General features: G+C 41.0%; 1 protein-coding gene across 2 annotated transcripts; it reads right to left on the bottom strand.

Moving 5' to 3' along the window:
* Nucleotides 1-524: 524 nt before the first annotated feature.
* tnni3k (TNNI3 interacting kinase) lies at nt 525-12273 on the bottom strand. 2 transcript variants are annotated; one of them, XM_041041136.1, is made up of 25 exons: nt 12148-12273; nt 11771-11879; nt 11509-11594; nt 11095-11192; nt 10710-10820; nt 10509-10607; nt 10260-10398; nt 9986-10130; nt 9781-9885; nt 9571-9665; nt 9301-9450; nt 9144-9227; nt 8998-9054; nt 7860-7952; nt 7709-7766; nt 7425-7619; nt 6432-6536; nt 6288-6340; nt 5538-5590; nt 4849-4981; nt 4036-4145; nt 2742-2801; nt 2463-2632; nt 1360-1439; nt 525-853 (listed from the first exon to the last, which is right to left on the bottom strand). In XM_041041136.1, the coding sequence occupies exons 1-25, from the start codon at nt 12185-12187 to the stop codon at nt 771-773; spliced, it is 2511 nt and encodes an 836-aa protein (XP_040897070.1). In that variant the 5' UTR covers nt 12188-12273; the 3' UTR covers nt 525-770. The 2 variants fall into 2 exon arrangements, with proteins under 2 accessions (XP_040897070.1, XP_040897071.1); XM_041041137.1 differs by lacking the exons at nt 8998-9054; nt 9144-9227.
* Between the last annotated feature and the right edge of the window lie 2620 nt (nt 12274-14893).

Genomic DNA, 14893 nt, shown 5'->3' with positions numbered 1-14893 from the left:
CAAGTGACCGGGCACAAGCACGATTTTTACCGTCCCTCAGCTCTGATCAGAGATCTTTTAATTGCTCTATGTTCTGTGTTAACGACAGTGTTAGTCAGTGGTTTTACATTACATTTTATTTAGATGACAAATGCAGCAGAACAACAGGGATGCTTCGCTAAGTTAACACGGTTAATTCAGTCCTCATTGTTAGATTGATAATTAGTTAAATAATTGTGTCATTATTGCTGCTAATACTACCTCTTTTTCAAAACAACTATTCTTAAAAAGTTTATTTGCACTGCATTTATCACCTGATTTTTATGGCTAGTGTGTGTTTGTGAGGCTTCACCTTTTCATTTGAGATCTGCCGGTGACTGATCGCTTGTGTGATTTGGCCATTCAAGAAATAAAAGTGAGAAGTGAGATGGTGAGTGACCTTCTGCCCCCCCCCTTCAAAAACGAAACTGAAAGTGGACATCACTGCATGTGTTCAGCAGTTTTTAGAGATTGTATTTCAGTTTTATGCAAACTATTGACACAAAAACAAAATTATTTGCAAGATCTAAAAGCTTCAACAAAATATTTAAAAAAGTTTCCTGTATCAAATAAAACTAATATAACAATATAACAAACAAGCTGTCGTTACACAGTATGTTACAGCCAAATACTTTAGTCAGTAATAGCTGCTACTCCTTCCATCTATACAGTTTTACTTCAAATAAATGCTCAAAAATAAAGATGAATGTGTGAATGAATAAGGTCATAGTAAAGAGCACCGGGTGTTCTCGTTAGTTACTGTCCTCGAAGCTGCCGCTGCTGCTGCTGAAGGAAGAGCAGAATCTCATGGTGCTCATGGGATCGGACACGTACCCTGAAAAAACAGGTTGACAGCAACAGTGACACTCTGAATCACCATTTATGGTGAATTTGTGAAAAACAAATCCCATGAAAACACCCAAACTAACAATTTAATGATGTGTCTGATGTGTCTCATTGCTCCACAGAGCTCCACTGTCATCCAGAAACCACTAAAAACACTTGTTTGACTATGTATTACATAAGAGCAGAACTCTGTTTTGGAGAAAGGTTTAAAAATGAAAAAGTATTATATAAAAAAAAGTACAATAAGAACAATTAGATAAAAAACACTAAAATGAAGTGTAGGATTGGTAGAATAAAATAAACAATAAAACATAAAAATAATGGACAAAGTCTTCAAAAGCAAATTGAAGACAGTTTGAGAACTGGAGAACTACCTTCATCTCTGAATCTGAATAGATCCCATCCTCAGCACTGATGCGATCAACTGCAACAGCTTTACTTCCAAAAACCATTACTGTCACTGTACAGTGTAGTGCATGTATTCGGCACACAAACCATTGCGATCGATGGGAGAGAACTGCATATTCCTCCTCAGTTCCTCGAGTGAGAGGCCTCCAGATGCTCGCCGTCGCTCACTGAAAATCAAAAGAAGTAAAAACAACCCCGACTCATTACTCTACTACAAAGCAGCACTCGTCCGGAAATATATACTGCTTTGTTTACATGGCGAAAGACAGATGAGATGAGGGGAAATTCAATATCTAATGTCTGACCTAGTACCAGGCTGCTCTTACTTTCTCTGCAGGAGTGCTGTAGCCTTACAAAATTGATGACAAGTTTGAAGGGGAGGCCACAGACAAAACCTGCACATCTCTTAATAAAAGGAAAACAATTTTTTTTTTTTTTCTGGTGATCAGTTAAATTTATCTAATGACATTGGAATAATGTATTTCAGACTTGTGGGAGTTGATCTATATGTGGTTGACTTAGCACTTTTTTTGGAAGACAAGTACCAGGAAAGGCCTTGTTTAACCTTTGACAGAGCGCCAGGAAATGACTGACAAAGCCAGTGCCACATCACAATAACCCCACCTCCTGTTACTGAGTTCATAGTGATGGTAACCAGGCTCCAGCTCTTCTCACACGCACACACACACACACACACCACAGAGGCTCGAAGCTAGGCGTCTCCTATAGGCCTTCCTCCTCGGTCAGAATGCCATGCATGTTTTATTGCATTAGCTTTCCTTTGTTTCCTGTTCGGTATCTGGGCAACTCCACTCCTCACTGTTGCAGTTAGTATCTTAACTGGTCTACATGTTGCTGGCATTAAACAGTTGTTTAGAGCGGGTCGTTTCTACAAGCCCAGACATGATGTCTGTGGAATTCCAGTTAGCTAAATCCAAAAACATTTAACTGAATTTCCCCTGGTTAACAACAAAATTAAGTTAAACCCTTTTCAGCTACTTTCTGAAGCTATTTTAAGGCTTATCTAAATGGTAACTGCAAAGATAATTAACCATATATACACGACTGCTGCTGCTGTTGGTATCTCTATGTATTTGTCATTTTGCATATGTGAGTGTTGGCATTGTGCAGTAAATTATTCTCACCCTATTAACCTTTACCTGTCTGAGGACATGCTTCAGTTCTCTTACCTCTGAGTCCAGAAGGCGTAAGCTCGAGTGTTGAGAGCGTACTCGAGCTCAAAGCGAGAACGAAGGGCGGCCACATGGCTCCGGCCAGGTCCTCCTCGCCCGAGCAGACAGTCGGAGGAGGAGGAAGGCGACAGGGAGCCACTACTGTTACTGGAGGCTGGAGACATCAGCTATGACAGTAACACAGACACACACACACAGCAGCAGAAATATAGGCATGACTGAGATAATTTAATTGGACATGGGCTGACATTTAAGAATATGTGTGCTATTATTTACCTCTACATTACACAAGCATTCCTCCAGGTTGGAGACCACTTCAGAGAATTCAGGCCTGTCCTGAGGCAGAAAAATCAAACCATAATTTTTTTTGAACAATCAAATGGAAGCAGGTGTAAACTAAAACACACACGCACACACAGGTGTATTCTCTCTAACACTGGCCTGTATATTCTGCTTATTATAGTCCGCCCACACATGAAGCAAAGGTGAACTCTGCTTCAAAAGCAGTCCTTAGATCTCTTCCCTCACTGTAAAAGAACAAACACTGCCACACCAGAGCTGTTCAATTATACATCACATCCTCAGACTGTGGCCAACATCTGTCTGCATTCTGTTTTCATGTTTCAATAAAGACAAAAAAAACAAGAAAACATGAAGAAAACACTGTAAAAATGAAAACATAATAATGCAACAATCCTTTAAAGCCCTCTCAATGCTTTTACTGTTCCTGGTGTTTGAAAGTAATCAAGTAATCTCTGCTCTATAGAAAAAAAAAACACTTCACAGCATTTTTCTAGTCTTGAAAGTTTCAAATAACATGGTTGCCACAGAAAAAGTGTTCATCTGAAAGCAACTGTGTAAAATCTGCTTACACTGCAGTGTTCAGTCAAAGTCTCTCAGGGTTTTACTAACACATTCTTCTGCACGAATCCTGTAAACAGCATGTCCTGTTCCTAAACCCCATGGTAGCTGGTGTACTGTACAGGTGAGGCGTCAAGAGAATTGTGTGCACATGTGTGCGCAACATTGTGAAGGCCTATTACCAACACACTCTTGTTTACAAAAAAAACAAAAAAACATGAGGTGGCACTGGGAAGAGGTGATCGCCGAGGGAGACATGTCCACTGACTCGTTGGCAACGGGTTGTTAAACTGGCAAACAGGAAGGACATGGACCACAGAGAGAGAAATGGGGCCGAGAAAAAACATGCCTGGCTAATTGTGAACATCGCAGCGCTGAGGGAGGATCATCGTGTTTTCCTAAATAGGAACAGCCATGCGTTAATGTATCACGAGGGGATACACTGGTCCCCTTCGTTACTGCGGCACATTTGCAGGAGTCGCTGACTCAGCATCATTTGCCTCTCACAGCTTCAGTATGTTTAGATAGCTAATGACAAAGAAGGTGAGATTATTTTAGAGTTTGCATAGACTGGAGTGTAGCACACTGTGGATGTAAACTTCATTATGTATTAAGTGTAGTGTCTGTATACTGTAAGTGAAGAACAAGTTATTCTTGGGGTGACTGTTCCCGATAATGAAGGATCAAGAGGTGAAATCAGGTTGTTTACCTCTGGGCACGCGTTCCAGCCTCTCATCAGAAGAGCAGAGATGGGTTTGGGGATGGAGTAGCCAACAGGAGGCCGGATGTGATGGTAGGCCATGTCTGCTGCTGCAGCAGCTGAGGGCGGCAGAACAATTTAAATTTAGTTTTAAAACGATCTAATGTTGTCTGACAGACTTTTTGTTCTGTATCTGTCTTTAGTTTGTTCTTGTGTTGTTTTGTATGGATTTCTGATACATTTTCTCATTACTTTGTAGCCATGCTAGTTCTAGGACATACTGACGTAGTCGGCCTGTAAGTCGGTTGGTCAGCCATTTTGGTTCAGACTCAAATATCTCAACAACTATGACATTCATTGCCAATTTTGCCCAGACATCCATGGTCTACAGCGGTTGTTATCCTACTGACTTTTCTGGCGTTTCCTCTTAGGTGCCACCAAGATGTTGACATTTGTGGTTCTGAGTAAAATGCCTCAACAACTATTGGATGCATTGCCTTGAAATCTGGCACACACACTGACCCCTGCTGGACAAATTGTGGTAACTTTGGTGTTTCCTGAAATTGTCCTCTAACATGCTGACGCTAGCATTTAGCCCAAAGCAAAGCTTGGTTGTGGAGCCTTGTACAGTCATGACAGAAATATCCAAATGAGGGGCACTCATCCTCAATGTGATGTATTCACTGAATTCTCTGCATCCTGGGTTTCAGTTGGAGGGTTATGACAATGTGTTTTTGCAGGGGAATGACTTCAGTGAAAAAGCCCTATTGTGTCAGAGGTCGCTTGTGGTGTTCCCCCGTCAGCTAGTGCAAAAAAAATTACCAGGTTTCAAGTGGGCAAAGGGAATTTCTCCAGTAAGCAGCTCCCACAGACAGAGAGCATAGCTGAACATGTCCGCCTTCACTGAGTAGCGAGTGCACTGGGTGAACACCTCTGGAGCCATCCAACGCAGGTTCTGCACAAACACACATACACAGTAAAGGCAGTTAGACACTAATTTTAAGTGAAATCTGTATTACCATGGAAATAATTTTGTTTTGCAGATTGGGTTTGAGAAAGAATAACATTGTGAGATTTAATTTCAAGATATTAAGGCAGGCCATCACAAACACACACATGCACACACACACACAAAATGAAGCCCAATTACTGACATAAACACTGCGTCCCTGCAAGGGCAAGTAGTCGCTCACAACAGGCAGCTCCCAAGAGATGGAACACACTTAACACCAAACTGCAGGCCAAGCACTCTGTGTAGTGATGAGTCAGCTCTTTGAGACAGAATCTGCATGGAGGCAGTTTTTTTTTAAGCTGGTTGGTAATTGATGGCAGGTGCCAGCAAAAGCTTTAGCTTGAGCTCCAGCAAAAACAGCATACACTTTTTATTTTCCAAAGTGCCCTGTTCTTCCATGGATGCTGCAGATGGTGTGAGAGAATTTGGACAAAGAGGAAGAGCAAACTCATTCCAAAATGCTTTTTGTGTGCCAAGTAAAACAAAAAACAGTACTGACCCCTGGCTGCTTAGTCATGTTGTCCTCATCCACAGATTGTAGAAATCTGGATTCTGCAGATGAAGGGAAGGACATACAATGATAAATACAAAAAAAGCACATCCATTGGCAGTTATGTTGTTAGCTGTACTTTTATTAGCAGAGCCTGAGAATAAACACTCTTGACTGCCAGAATAACATAGAACTAACAGAAGGGAAACCAACAGAAACACAGACGCCAGCTACACTAAAGAGCACAGGAATGGCCGATAAGCAAAGGTTTTACATTTCACTATAGTCACTTTTCAAAGTATATTACAATATCAGCTCCAAAAATATTTTATGTTAAACAGTTCGATTCTACTTTTGTTGATGACACATGGGAAATGCATCTGTTAATATAGGAAATCAAATTAGTTATTGGGATAATAAAAATTATTTTCATCACAATATAGCCCTATTAGATTAAAATATTAACACTTTCGTACCACAAAGAAATGAACAAACATTTGCCCATGACTTTAAAGCTACCTTGAAGCGATGCTATATAAATGTTTAAGTCTCACTTAAAAAATATTTTACCACCAGCAGACAGAAAGAAGTTAGAGAGCTTCTAAAGAAGGATGTATTAAACAGTGGAACCAGAGATGGCCATCCTTTCATTCAGACAAATGCTGCTCCTGTCACATGAGCAGGAGTCACGTCATTCAGTGCTGATGTGAAAACAAAAAGGCAGCTTTTATCTAACTACAATAAGTCTCCTGGCCTTACCTCCAAAATCAGCCACCACAGCATGTCCGTCCTCATATAGCAGAATATTGTGACTGGAAGGAACACATGTATTATTTGCAATGACAACAGTTATTTCAGACTGACAATACCACCCCAAACACATGTTATTAGTGTGGCACCCACCTGTTGAGGTCCCTGTGGATGATAGGTTGGGTGAGGTTGTGTAGGTACTCCATGCCCTTGGCCACGTCGATGGCAATGATGAGCTTGGACTGCAGGTCGATAAGCCTGTCCATTGACACATCATTAAAGCAGCAGCCACTTAGCGCCAAATCAATGGCCCCTGCCAATCACACACGGCACTTTACATGGATCAATAGGACAGTCTATAAAGACAGCACCTGGCCACACAGTTAGCGGAACACTTCATCAGGATCAATGATGATCCCGGCTGAGAGGGACAGATTGGTGGGGGGACGCTTCCAAGGAGGATAATCAGGCCTGAAACAGTGAGCTGTGATGTGCAAACCTGTGCCTGGAAGACACAGAGTAACTCCTCAGGGTAGTTTGAGCTCTTTTTAGATCTCAGCATCAGGATTTAGTCGTGTGAGGGACCAAGAGTAACATCAAATGAACTCCGGTGTTCACTGCACGGGACTTGCTAAAACTTCAACTTTGTTTTTGTAACTTTCTTTGCAGAAAAATTAAATATATCAAGACTAGACTGCACTGTCAAAAATTACAACAGAGTTGATTTATCTGCTTTCAGGCAGCAACAACCCTAAATTACATGTACATACAATGAAGATGACTGAAACCATTCTTTACATCACTGTTCAAGTTGTGCATTTTTTTTTCAGCTAATCACTGACTCAATAAAATATTAGAAAAAAATAAAAAATTTCCCACAGCCCAAGGTGATGTTTTTAGCTGCTCGTTTTTATCTTATGAACGCAGTTTAAAACCAAATGTCTGGGCTCTATAAATCACTTAAATGATCAGCTGATTATCAAAATGCTAATTCCAATGCATAATACTAATGTGTGTGAAGAGAGGAAGGTTACATGGCAGGGAAGTTCTCAGGTTTATTAGCCTGTGTGTGTCTGAGGGGGCTTGATGAGGACTATATATTTTATTCACATTGTAATATATTGTGTTTTATGCACACTCCCTCACCTCTTCTGCTCGTGCAGCAGGGAGAACAGCGAGCCGCCGGAGACGTACTGGGTGACGATGGCAAACTGGCTGGGGTCGTCCAGACACGCCCCCACAAAATGGATGATACAGGGGTGATTGAGGCGACAGAGGATGGAGACCTCTCTGCAGAACATGTCCACGTCTGACTTGGAGCAGTACGTGTTGGCTCGATAGCTACAGAGGAGAGCGAAGACTGAGTCTGTTCCAACAGGAGAGGGATGCAAAATGGCATCTTTAACTGCGTGTTACAAGTGGACGAGTACCGTTTTATGGCCACAATTTTGTTTCGGCATTTGCCTCGGTAGACTCTTCCAAAGGAGCCTGAGTGTTAAACAGACATGATTATTAATAATATTGTCGGATCTGGAAGCACATTCATTAAACTGAAAACATAAAAGGTGTGAACAGAGTTACCTGATCCAATAATTTCATTAAACTCCAGCTCAGACAGCTGAAGGTGGAAATGAGATGGGAGGCTCGCCCTGAGCAGGAGAACTTCTGCTTTCTCTGAAAAGAAAGAGTAAAGTTCAATGCAGAATTAACTAATAATGGTGTTATTTTTATAAGCATGGCAAAGGCTTAGGTGTTGTGACTAGCCCCTAAGGGGGCTTTTTTCTGAACCCTTTGTTGTTATGTTTAGAACGCTTTTGTGGACATTTTCAGAGTCTTGTTTAGTTTGTTAAGTTTTGTTTATAGTTCCTGTTTTATTTTAAACTCATGTCTGTCTTTGTCTCGTTTCCCTCCATTTGTGATTGTCTGCCCCGCCCTAATTGGTTTCACCTGTTGCCCATTGCCTTGTGTATTTAAGTCTCTTTGTTTGCCTGTGTTCTGGTTGGTTCGTCTGTGTCCATGTCTGTGTCCATGCTCAAGTCTTCACCACGTCAAGTCCCTATGTTTGTTCATGTTCCTTTGTCTTGTGTTTTCCCCCTCATGGACTTACCTCGGTTTCTTTTGTTTCAATTAAGGACTATTGTATTTTTGTTTAGTTTTGTTCTTTAGTATTTTTTTCTCCCATGCGGATGATTTTTGGTTGTTTGAGCTTTGTTCCCCTGCCCTGGACTCTTCCAGTGATTTTTGTTTTGTTAAAAGACTTTTAGTTCTCCCATTCTGCCTGTCTTTGGGGTTTTTTGCATTTGGGTCCAAGTCTTTGCCCCACACCATGACATTAGGTCAGATAATACTTATATAATGATCATGGTATGAAATATAAAACAGTGGTGGGAAATATGGACAAATATATATTGGGTTAAATGTCCTTTTAAGCTAATAGCTCAGCAGTTGATGCTTTAAAGTAGACAGATCCTTCTTTTTATTTAATGCTGTCTTTAGGCCAATTATGATAGTTTTAACCCTTATGTTTAACCTTTGATGTTTAGAGGCTTTATATAGTTCACAAAACCTGCTATTTTGCTGGTAAGAATATCAGCCAAGTGTTATCATCTGCAGCTAAGACCTTTCCCTTGGCAACAGTGTGTGTGCTGTCATGTCAGCTGACAGTGATGTGAAGTGTGGGGGAAAAACAAATCTGCTGTGCTTCGCTCCATCTCGCTACCTTTAGTCATGCTTTTGATCTTTCCCAGAGGAGATGGGACAGAAACGTAGGACCCATCTGGAAGAGAGGCGACGAAATCAGGCAGATTAATGGGAGGACTTGTGTGATTGGATTCCAGATAATAACTTTTAGAGGGGGTGACTCACCCCCTCCTGGCTGAGAGTACTCATTGCAGGGGGAGTCATCTGGACGCTTGTAGTGTTTCAGTAAAGTGACAATGGCATCATGGCCTGGAAAACCCAAAGACAGAATGGTAATACTGATATTTGTTAGACATCTGAGCTCATCATCATCGAAACAAACCTTTTTCATAAGCCCACATCAGGCAGGTCTGCTCGTCCTTCTCCCCACTGGACCTGCTTGGGTCGCAGGCAACCAGGTTCATATCTGCCCCACTGTCCAGCAAGAGCTGCACCAGACGGATGTGGCCATGGAAACAGGCACTGTGCAGAGCTAAACGTGTCACATTATACACACACAGTAATAATGAAACTCACAGCAGCTTCTGAACCCAACTTAGTTGCACGGATAAACAAAGGCATTATGGTAGTTTTGAAGGATGTGAAGGTTCACCTGTGTGTCCATCTCTGCCCTGGTGGTTGATGCTCATAGCATTCTGACTCAACAAGAACTTGATCATCTCCAGGTCTTTACCATAGGTGCATGCACTGTAAAGACAGGATATGTACTTATTATCACCTTCCTAACAGACATCATGTGTATATACATATAATTTGTCTCTGTTTTGCAGAATATAAATAAAGACAGAAAGCCACACAATACCTGTGAAGTACTGTCTCACTGAATATGTTCTCCTTTGAAAGACTTTCTGTTCCAGAAAGTTGTATAATCTCCTTCACGGCCGCAAATTTGCCATTATAGCAGGCTCTGATAAAACACAACATGCAGCACAATACAACACTTCACGTCCACTCCATATAATCTACAAAAAACTTACAGACAGTTACAAACACTATAAACTATTTACAAGTGTAATGGTGTGTCCCCATAGATGTTGACAGAGTGAGGCTGTACATCAAAGTTGCTCTGCAGAAGGAAACGCACAATCTCATGGTGACCGAAACGAGCGCAGAAGTGGAGAGGAACGTGATCTTCGTTGTCCTGAGCGTTAACTGTAAAGGGCAGCAGAAAAGTTAAAGAAAGTTCCCACATTCATCTCCAAATGAAATAATTTACAGGCCACTGGCTCAAGTGAATCTTGACTAGATTTGGGAGAGCATTCTCGGATGCTCAGGTCTCACCGTTAGCTTTGCTCCCTTCCGCCATCAGCAGTTTGATGATGCTGAGGAAACCCTTGGCTGCAGCCAGGTGCAGCGGCCGGTCACCCACCTCGCCACTCGCATTTACATCGGCCCCAAACTTCAGCAGCAGCTTTGCCAACTGAGAGGCAAAGAGGGACACGTAGTGAGTAGATGAGTTTTGGACCATCAGGTGTATTTTTATCATCATATCAACTACGAATACAGATGTGGTTTAAAGGAGGAATTTACCTGCTCATGGCCGTTGTAGCAAGCAATGTGCAGTGGGGTAAAAAACACCGCGTCCTGGACATTCACGTAAGCCCCGTGCTGTAGGAGAATATCTGCTGCCTGATCGGGGAAATAGCAAATCATCAGTGAACAAAAGCAATGAAAAGCTGATAACTTTTGTCAGGCACAATGAAAAGAAAAAAGTCCAGGTTCAGCTCTCACCTCATGGTGCCCAGCCAATGTAGCGACGTGCAGGGCAGTGAGGGCACCGCATCCCACCTGCTGCACATCTGACCCTCCATGAAGAAGGGCAGTCACCAGCTCAGCACTGTCCTGTGGTATTGAAACAAAACGTGAATACACCCGCGGGCCATGGGGCTTTAATATCCAAGACTAACTTAAACTTAATCATCACAGCCATGATTGTAGTGAAAGGTAAACACAATTAAGCAACTCAGACATGCAGCTGACCACACTGGCTTTGACAGTACTTGCACTCCACCAAGTGGTAAAATATAGAAAGCTCTTTATCACAAGACAAAAGACAAAAGCAATAGAAAGGCACAGACTGGAATTAGAAACATATTTTGAGATCTGAAATCCTCACCTTGTATGCCGCCAGGTGGAGGGCAGTGAATCCATTCCTGGACAGTCTGGAAGGACGCAGGCCTTTAAGCATCAGGGTGCGAATATGGGCCTTGTTCCCTGGTCACGAACGTGTAATGGAAAAATACATCATTCAACAGAAGATGAGGTTTACCGTGAATGACTAAACAAGGTCAGGATTGTCTGGATTGCTGGAACCATAGGGAAGCTGTTGTTGTAATTGTATTATGAGGTATAACTGCCTATATTCAACATTTATATGCAGTTTATTTCAAATCTACTGTTTACTTTTATGTGGTAAACAACAACAAGAGGTCATCTTCAGACAATAAAGCCAGTGAGTCTGTAGTAATCCTTCCCTCTGCGGTCACATTTTGTTGAGGGGTTATTAATAGACTCTAGTAGTCATGCATACCTCCACATACACAGCAGAGATGCAGCAGCGACAGCCCCTTTTCTGTTCGGTAGCTCAAGTTCACCTTCTGAAAAGCCTCATCAGAGCTGAACCAACAGAAAAATCAACATGACCTGTTTGCGGCAACTGAAGAACGACATGGAAAAGTAAGCAAACCAAGCAGGACGCAGACATGAAAGGCACTATTTGTTAAATTAAATGTTTATGCAACAGCTAACACAGACTGAGCCGCAGTTTTAAAAACAGAAAATGTTTTTGTCACCTGAAAGCAAGTTTGAGCTCCACAAGCTCACTGTCTTTGAGCTTGAGGTCGTCTTCCAACTTCTCGATGATCACAGAGTACGACTCGCCCACCTTCTTCTTCCACTCGTCTTCACAAGGTCAAACATGATAAGAATTTAATAATATAACTTCCTTTGCTTATTACTACCTAAAAGCATAAATATCCACAATTTACCTACTATATACGTCACATATGAATATGTAAAAGCATTTCTAAGTGTCAGTGTCAGTCACATTCAAGTGTATCATGTTAGCAAAAAGTAAAACTCACACTTGTAGGCTCAACATTTGTTGCTGAGTCCTGAGTAAATAAAACATACACACACAGTCACAAAGACAAAGACACCAAGCCGTTACCTGTACACGTCTGAGATGGTCTTGATTTGTAATTTCCCATTACAAAATGTAAAATGTGCTGTGCAGTTTGATGAACTACAGTAAAGCAGTAACACAATCTCTCAGTCTGTCACAATTGCACAGGTCCAGATAAAGGGGGATCATGGCTGTGGGCTAAAAATAAACCCCTTTGAGTGGAATGCTCAACAACTATGACAACTAATCTCTCTCTAAATGCAAGCAAGCATGTGTCAGTTTGACTGTGTGTGTGTGTATAAACGTACCCTATAAAACAAAGCAAATCACTGTCCTGCACTATCCCAGATAGGTTGCCAAAGCCATTTTTGTATGATGCATGAGAGTCTTTTACACTTTACATTTCTCTACCGTTTTACTGGCTTGATAAGGGACTAGCAGGGGATAAGCAGGGATTAAACTAATGACAATGACAAATGAAGCTAATGATGTTTAGTTACACCTAACCAAAAAATAAAAATGTAAATAAAGGCCTGTTAAGAAAAATGCCTGATGTTGGTCTAAGACAAAGGACATGTCCATATCCTCCTGAGACCCAGAGGAAAAAAAAGGTTTTGCTTTTGTGATTTTTTTAATGATAATTTAAGTGTTGTGGTTGAAAGAATCATGTTGCAATGTTGATTGCAACACTTGAATTTTGAACTGTTTTTATGGATCTCATTTTAAATGAAGGAGGAAATCAGCACATTTCGGTCAGACCTTTACTATTGCAACTTGTCAGTTGGTCTGTATGCAAAGATGAAAGATGCCAGTTAGCAAATCAGGGCCAAAGAAGAGAACATGTTTTTGTTTTTTTATTTTTTATGTTACAAAATTAATTAAAACTATTCAGTCTAACTAAATGATGTAGTTAAAGATGGTGCCAAAGCCAAGAATTTAAACTTAGGAGAACGCCCAAGAATGTCTGAATGCTCAAACTCTCAGTCAGAGGGCTTCCAGTTCTGATGAATTCTGAAACTTAAGTGATAAAGAAAGGAGACATAAGTTTAATCCATTTTAGCAGATATTTGTAAATCAATAGGGTAAATAGTTTGCCAAATCAAGCTTTTAAATGATTGTGTACTGTGCCTGTGTGTGTGTGTGTGTGTGTGTGTGTGTGTGTGTGTGTGTGTGTGTGTGTGTGTGTGTGTGTGTGTGTGTGTGTGTGTGTGTGTGTGTGTGTGTTTGATCAACAGTGTGAACAGTGAACTAAAACTGCTTTCATTTCCCTTTCTACACAATCTCCCTCCACAATTCTTAGCAAAATCCTCTCTGCTCCCTAATGTCTTAAAAATTGGGGTTAGTAAGTCCTGATGTCCACTACAAAGGACATTGAATCAAAAATGTGTTTTGAACAGGTTAAAATTATTGTGCCTTTTAAAAAAATCTTATTAAATATCTGCAAAAAAAATCAATCTCTCTTGTTGCCATAAAATGTGGAAGTTGGAAAAGACAGTGCATTTGCTGTGTTGGACCAACCCCACAACTGAGGCATAACAAGAAAGCCCAGGATGTCCACTTAGATGGACCGTATGACAGAGATAGATTGTATAAATGATATTTTGACCTAGGGGTCTCAGACTCATGTCCCCCACAGAGGACAAAAATGAATTGGCGGGTCTCAGGAGGATATCATCTTTTCCAGAAATTGGTTTCTAATGATATGTCATAATTTACATGTTTAATATCAAAAATGTCACCAGCTTCCCATTACCTGCTTTGTCTGTTTCAGGTTCAGACAGGTATTTCACCGAACACCATTTTGAGAAACATTTGCTGTATTCACATTCAGCTTGGGGTCAGACAAATCTATTAGTTTAAAAAAAAAAAAAAAAAAAAAAAAAAAAAAAAAATTAAGACTTCTGCTCCTGTAGCCCACCCCTCTGAGTCAGGGTGCCACTTTTATACATGCATGCTTGTGGTGCATGCTGGGAGATGCCGCCCCCATGTGATGCTGCCCCGGGAGGCTGCCCGGTTCGCCCGTGCCAAAAACCGCCACTGCCACCACTCACAATTGTTTGTCTACACTGCCTACCAAATTTTTATGCAAGTTGCATTTTTGTTTTTTGTTTTTTTGTTTTTTGTTTTTTGCATTTTGGGAGGGTTATAAAACGGGCTGATGAGGACAGAGATAATATAGACATAAACATTAAGTTAAATGTGTAAAAATGGTCACCTCGTTTTATTTTTTATTTTTATGGTGCTTTAAAGTGAATATGTAGGTGAATTACATTTTTTTGTATTCCGCTGTGTTGAATGGTGTAATGCGCAAAGAGGTCAGTAGGTGGCGTCTAGCGGGAGAGAGGAAAATAAAACCCTTAGAGGCAGACACTAGAATAAATCCTGCATCCGAGCCGAGCGGAAGTTAAAGTGTTGTGCTTCTTTTGTCTTGTGTACAGGTGGGTTAATGTTCCTCAAAATGACATGTGTGTTTCAGTATGAAAGAATTGAGTGTTGTGAATCTTTCGTTATAATGTATAGTGTTTAAATTCGACTTGTTCTGTAGTAAGTTGTGAAATAGAGATGTTTAGCCATGCTAGGCTAGCGGACCTCTTGCTAATGGTTACGGTAAACGTTAGTAATCGGCTTGATAATGTTCGACAAGCGTTTTCTACTCTGGGTTTTCTCCCATCCTGATTATTTTGTACATATCTTTTTATGGTTTGGGGGTCACGCTGCAATTTCTTGGCTGTATCATTTGTAGAGTCCCCCTTGCTCAGACTCTTGACAATTTGACTCTTTTCTTCTTTGG

The sequence above is a fragment of the Toxotes jaculatrix genome, chromosome 6 (genome assembly GCF_017976425.1).
Source record: "Toxotes jaculatrix isolate fToxJac2 chromosome 6, fToxJac2.pri, whole genome shotgun sequence".
NCBI lineage: Eukaryota > Metazoa > Chordata > Actinopteri > Toxotidae > Toxotes > Toxotes jaculatrix.
This window is presented reverse-complemented; position numbering and strand designations above follow the sequence as displayed.